The 7,073-nt window shown below is 39.4% G+C and overlaps 1 protein-coding gene across 1 annotated transcript; it reads left to right on the top strand.

Annotated features, from left to right (window-relative positions):
- Nucleotides 1–1,698: 1,698 nt before the first annotated feature.
- On the top strand, nt 1,699–3,299 carry dio3 (iodothyronine deiodinase 3). The gene has a single exon (XM_011490298.3). It carries the CDS (start codon nt 2,078–2,080, stop codon nt 2,864–2,866), a length of 789 nt encoding a protein of 262 aa, XP_011488600.2. The 5' UTR covers nt 1,699–2,077; the 3' UTR covers nt 2,867–3,299.
- The last annotated feature ends 3,774 nt before the right edge of the window (nt 3,300–7,073 follow it).

Genomic DNA, 7,073 nt, shown 5'->3' with positions numbered 1-7,073 from the left:
TTTCTGAAGCAGATAATGTCAGTTTGAAGGACAAACAGCAACAACTTGTGCTGCAGAACATTTAGTCTTGTGGTGTCAAAAGCCGAGGTTTATGGGTACTTTTAAACTAATTGCGTAACTTGGCAAAGGGTTTCAAGGAAGCAGATGTAACATTTGTTTTGGAACTTTCTATAAAATGTGTTTGGAGAAGTGTGAGGTTACAAGAAGGGCAGCTCTGCTTAAACTTACAAGCCACCAGGAGCACCTTTTTCCTTGTTTTTTTCACATACAAGTTTTATGAGCATTCAGAAATCAACCTGAACACATTTTACAAGATCTGGGCCCCTTTTTACAGAATGTAAATCTGGGAGTTATCAGACCACACAAAAACAAGTGAAATATCTGCAGATTGTTGGCTTTGTGGGCTGAGTTGGAGCTATATGGTGTCTTCCATAAAGTACCAAAATATTTGTGGAATCAGTCTTAAGGAATCACTGAAATAGAAATAAATAGTGACTGGGTTGACTGCTTTGGGTAAATAACTCCTACTGTGTGTGCCACGGTCACAGTGTAAACTCAACAATCCAGACCTGCTGTAGCATCTGACCTTTTTTTTCATCCAAACTTCTTCGAAAAGACCTGTAAAGTCCAACGCCGATCGTCTTTTGGTCTATTTTAAAAGCATTCCCAGTGGTCTTTTTATTTTGGATTATGCAGTTTTTAACCCAAAAATAAATAAATATAAAAATTATTTTCTTGGACATATTTTCTGCAAAGCGGCAGGAGTTTATTCGTCTCTAAGTTGTGGGTGGGACCGTTAGCGCAGGGTAAGCCTGCCCTGACTTCCCATCATCCCTTTGTTACACTTCCTCTTGCTAGCTTACAGCCCCTCACGACTCCAACGTAATATTACAGATGCAACAAAAATGGCAATCCAGCCTAGCCAGATGCCAGTTTGATGTAGAAAGGTGCTCCAGCACCCCAAGGCCCCTATGTGTACACATCGGAGCCTTGGGGTGCCGGACCACCTGCCCTTTTTGCCTCATATTAAAAAGTGTTTGTTTACATAGAAAATGACAATTGTATCACTTTCACCTACACAGGTCCCATGGCTGAATACTTATCTAATAGTACTATATTGGTACTACTACTTTTATTTTTAAAATTGTATTCAATTTCAGTATTGTGTAAAGGACAAAAAAAATGTGTTTTTGCTGTCCTTTTCCGACTTTGAGCCCCTGCCCCTTTAGAATCCTGTGCACGCCCCTGCCTGCTATATTGGCCGACTGTATAGCTTCTACTTTATTGTTTTTAAACAGCATTTTTTTCATCTGCTCCATGATTTGAATAAAGAAATACTCAGAAATACAATTTTAATCTTAATTTTCTTTATATATGTCCTCCTTCATAAGCAAAATAATCCAAGGGCATTTTAAAAACATCAAAAAAATCATTTTTTTGGTCTTTAAATATTCAGTTAAATTGTGGTATTTCAATTTATTTACCGCTTTTATTATTTCTCATGTAATTTATTTCTGTATGCCTCATTTATGTTGATTTTTCCTACGACATTTGTAAACCTTTCTATATTTCCTGTATGTTTTTATGGTACAAAGCATTTTTGATGCTATGAAGCACCATGAGAATATAGTTTATTCATATTCAATTTAAAAGGCTTACTTGAAACAATTTGAATTTCATATCCTCAAGTCCTTATTTATGAAGAAAATGTGAGTTAGTTTGCATTTATGGAGACCTTTTTATGCATATTTATGCACATTCATGATTGTTTCTGAAGATGTTGCCATAAGGTTTTTGGAGGAATGTTCCATCCTGTATGTGCCTACACCATTTTCCTTGGCATCCCTAGCTGGATGTTGCAAAAGAAGAAGAGCCCCAAACTGATCCACTCCTGCCTTTAACTGTTGAGATGCATGAAGGTAATCCCCACCATGTGAGGCCTCAGTCCCAGTTTGGAGGCGGGCTGTTTTTCATTCAAATCTGCTGGCGCTATAAAACCAGAGGAAATTGCAAGTAACCCAACTTCAACCCACGAGATCGTGGCGCAGCAAGCTCATCCAGGCTGTAACAACAAGACATGATGAACACCATGAAAGCTCTGAAAAATGCAATAGTTTGTCTGCTGCTGCTGCCGCGTTTTCTGCTGGCAGCTGTTGTGTTTTGGCTGCTTGACTTTTCCTGCATCAGGAAAAGGGTTTTCCTGAGGATGAAGGAGCAGGGAGGCGATGCCACTGATCCTCCTCTGTGCATCTCCGACTCCAACCGCCTGTTCAGCGTGGAGTCGCTCAAAGCCGTCTGGCACGGACACAAGCTGGACTTCCTGAAAGCGGCGCATCTGGGACGCGGAGCGCCCAACACCGAAGTGGTCCATCTGGAGGACCAGAGATGCAGCCGGATCCTGGACTACGCCAAGGACAAGAGACCGCTCATCCTCAACTTTGGCAGCTGCACCTGACCGCCGTTTATGGCGCGTCTGAAGGCTTTCCAAGGTGTGGTGCAGCAGAACGCAGACATCGCAGACTCTTTAGTTGTGTACATCGAGGAAGCGCATCCTTCCGACGGCTGGATGAGCACCGACGCGCCCTACCAGATCCCCAAGCACCGGCGTCTGGAGGACCGGCTGAACGCAGCGCAGCTGATGCACCTGGAGGTGCCCGGCTGCCTGGTGGTAGTGGACAGCATGGAAAACTCCTCCAACGCTGCGTACGGAGCCTTTTTCGACAGACTTTACATTCTGCAGGAGGGAAAGGTCGTTTATCAAGGTGGTAGGGGTCCTGAAGGGTACCGGATCTCAGAGCTCAGAGACTGGCTAGACCAATACAGAAAGGGGATGGAGAAGTCCAATAATTTAGTGATCAATATGTAGATTACTTCACGCTTTTTAGAGCTGCTGACAGAAACAAAGATGCTGCAAAATTCCACATTTAGGAATCCGTTTAGCGTATTTATTTTTGCTTTTTTTTAAAGAAGTGATTTGTTGAACATGCCATAAAATCATAAAAATGTTCTTTTCTGCATTTTGTTGTGACAAACTTTTACTTTGTCATTTTGTCTTAACCCTCCTCTGTGTCAGTGCGCTTATAACCCGCCAGGACCTTGAGACGTGCGCATCACTTTGCTGGTCAGTATTGTTGTGAAGTTCGCCTCTTAAATGGAGTCAGATCCACAGAGCCGACACTGATGTTTATCATACTGAAGATCAGAGTGAAGCTGCTTCTCTCCGCCTTGCATGGCGCTTTTGTACAGATTATGAATATATATCTATATTTTTTATGAAATAAAATGTATTCCACTTGTCCCGAAGGCCTCTGTTCTTTCAAATTAAAAGCTCCGTAAGAGGCTTTTCTAAATTTGTTTCCTTCAAAGGAAAATATTTAGAGCCTAGAACAATACCAAAAAAAAAAAATTAGATAATTTACCCAAAATGTTTGCAAAAAGGAACACCTTATTTATATTTGCTTTAGTTAAAACATCTTGCTGCCCCCATTTTCTCTCGAACTGTTAAACTTTAGCAATAAAGTAAGCATAATCCTACTCCATTCTGTAAATTGAGTGATATATCCCTCTGTTTGGACATATGTGTTTTGATAGCCAAAACCTCTTTGCCTGGAGAAGAATTTAAAGGATGAGATGTTGCTTTTAAGCACCGACTTGATGCTTTATTTTGCTGCATCCTGAGGCCTGAAAACAAAGACTCAGAAAATGTTTTTTTAATGTATCTGTCTTTCCTGGAAAGGGATTTTATTCATCTTTCCTCAGAATGAAGACGATTTTCTTTTCATCCGCTTCAGATTGCCACACAATTTAGACCCAACAGGAGGCAACGCGTAGGACCCAGATGACTCAGGAAACCAGATCCAGACGCAAACCTCCACACGGAGCAGCATCTTGTCAGGAGCTTTCAGTCCATTTTTGTCCTCTTTTTCTTCACAGCTTGAGCTTTGACTGACAAGTCTGGAGGCCGATCCAAATCTATGAAATGTAGTCAGAACCTCTAAGAGTTTTTTAGGAAGACAAAACCAATGCACAATCGAGCCCATTGTTGTTCCTCTGACCCCGTAAAAAAGGTCATTTGTGGGTTCCAAAGAGAAGAAATGTGCTTGGTCTTCATTATTATCACGATGCCTGCTTGTTTTAGCTTTGCAGTTAAAGATGTGCCTGGTCGGTGTTTATGATGAACAACGTGGTCCAAAATGGATCCCATTCTGGCTCTTTATCTCAGCCATAAAGCTTATAGTTTTCTCAGCACCTGTGCTATCAAGCTTTCATTCCCATCCCACATTTTACATCCAAGACAAGCCATGGCTCAGAAATCCAAATTTAACTCTCAGGGCTACAACTGTTTATTTGAACGAGTAATTGCTCTCTGGTTTATGTCCCGGTGTTTGTAATTAATCAATTATTGGGGGGGGGGGGGGGGCACGTGGAATCAAAAGTGAGCTTTTTTTTCTTTTTCAAATTTAGGATCTCAGCATCTCTTGATCACACAGGAGACAGTTTTATGCTTCACAAAACTCAACGATCTTTAATGTCTCTATTTGGACGGAAAAAAAATCCATTCATTGAGTTGCCATGGTTTATAGCTGTCGTGTCTTCGCAGGAAGTTGAAAGCATCTGATTCCAAAGTAACGGTGGAGAAAGTCCAGTGCTATTAAAGAAAATGTTACTAGTCTTACTTTAAGGGTTTCCCAGTGACCTGACTTTACTGCTCATCTGGAACATGTTTAAACAGAAACACTGAGTATTTATGTAGAGCTGACAGCTGACAGAGGGGTACCTGCCGGAATGAAATATAACTTGCCCCAATATGCACCCCTGAATAGAAACTCCAACTGGAATTTTTGGGATCTGGATTCTTTCCATGTGCAATTTTCCACGGATGTTAAGATTCATCTGTCTGTAGAGAGGCAGATAGGAACAAAGGGTTAAGGGTCTCAGGCTGTGGGGAGGGCGATTTAACTTTTGCTGTTCTGTTTTGTTTTATGACTTCAGGGGGGCAGAAGGGGGTCTGTCGAGGTGTTTTTCTTTTTTTTTTTCTTTTATTATTTTTTGTTTCCCTCCGGTCAGCTTTAAGGTGAGGGCCCCTTTCTCCCCAGGGTCATAACTCCAAAAATGTAGGCCTGGTTTTGGGAAGCTGGGGGCCTCTGTACTCACATGCAGAAAAAAAAAAAGATTTAGGTGAAACCATGAAAGTAACATGTTAAAACTTAATCATACCCCAAACAATCTTTTCAAATTTATCAGAAAAGCTCTTCTGAGCCCAGACACAGTGAAAATAGGCTTCAAAAATGTAAACAACAAGCAGAAACTGCAATGTCAGATACCAAAATCAAAATCTCTATAAAAATCGTTTACAAGAAGTTTATAGTAATTTTCAACACTAAACAAATGAGAAAAGTAAAAAAGTATTTATTGGTAAAGATTGCAGCCCTGCTTTTTTGAGAAAACATTTAGCGAGTCTCATTTAGAAACATTAAATACTTAAATCAAAATCCAATTATTGAACATGCGCCCATTCTTTGCTCTCACTTTTACCTTTAAGTCAATGACATCATGTGGACAAAAGCTGTCACTGCATGGAGCTTTTCAGAACCAAAGTCTCAAATAAGAACACATTTTTTTCACTAAAGTCCAAGATGAGTTTTTTTTGGATGCTGTTAAGAAGAAGCCCCAAATGAAGCAAATCCAATGCTTAAGTAAAAGATTAGGAAACCAAATAGATGACTACTGTAAAAAAAGTCTGTAGCAGACTTTAAAATCAAAGGAAAGAATGTTTAGCAGTGGTGCTGCAAGTGTGAAAGGTTTTTGTGCTTTATTGCAGAAGTTTAACTTTTCAACAATTAAGGATCTTTTTTTACAGTCTACCAAGCTTCCCCTTTCCAGTCAAACTTATCTATCATCTTCAGTCATTTTGACGCTCAATCATCTTCTATTTGCTGGATGAGCTTTCATTTAGTTTATTAATTGGACATAGTCAGGGCCAATGCTATTTTGGGCCTCATGAAGATCATTTTTACAGGGCTCCTGACACAACGGCTAATTTTCTGGATGCTGTTTTACATACAGTTATATGTTATGGTTGTATTTTTCACTATCATTGTTATCTTTGCAAAACTTATTCTTAAATAGGAAATAAACATTTTCATAAAAAATAATATAATCAGTAGAGATTTAAAAAAAAACTGGAGGCTGACAGACTGATACTGCAGCTGCTGTTTCTGCTGATGCTGGTGCACTAAACTTGGTTCAGAATTGTCAGAAAAATAATTTTGACAGAGGGGATGGGAACTAGTATTGCATAAGAACAGATTGATACATGTGCAACCCTTGTGCTATCCTAGGCACTTTAACATTGGGAGTTGGGTCATCTAGACCCACAAGACAGTGCTCTGAATCTTTTTTCTTCAATGATTTGTGATCTTCACTGGTGTCCATGGATTACATGAAATCTTTCCACCTTTTCCCCCTTTGTCATGGTAGAGAGAACATGTCAATGCAAGGGTGGGGTCATCTAAGATAGCACAAGGGTTAAACATGACATTGGAAATGAAATACTTGTAATTACATATTGTTTATTGACCAAAATTATTTTTTTCTTTTTGATCATTTTATCATTGTTGGGGGCCTCTGCGGCCCCCTCCTCAGTCTAAGGCCCCAGAATCAGCCACCTTTACCCTCCCTTTTTTTTGGGACACCTCAGGGCATAATTCTCCCTACTTAACAATATTTCCTAACTTGGTTTCTGATTTAAAAAAAAATATTATTCACAAATGAATCATCATTGTTGCCTCCTCTTGAGTCACATTTTGATGAAAGAAAGTTTGATTTGGGGCTTTTGTATCACTTCAAATAGAAGTATTATTGTTATTATTTATGATGATGTTGTCTTAATTATGTTTAATGTCATTTTATTCACAAAGAACAAACCTTTTGGGGGGATTTTAATATTTAAGTAAAGAATTAAAAAAAAAACTCGTTTTCGCATTGTCTCCCCACAAAAACAACATTTTAAAAAATATAATTGGGGATTAGTTTTATGGTAATTAATCTACTTTAACTTTTCTTGCCTTTCA

The sequence above is a fragment of the Oryzias latipes genome, chromosome 22, assembly GCF_002234675.1.
Source record: "Oryzias latipes chromosome 22, ASM223467v1".
Lineage (NCBI taxonomy): Eukaryota > Metazoa > Chordata > Actinopteri > Beloniformes > Adrianichthyidae > Oryzias > Oryzias latipes.
Note: the sequence above shows the minus strand (reverse complement) of the source record. Positions and strands in the feature narration are given on the sequence as shown.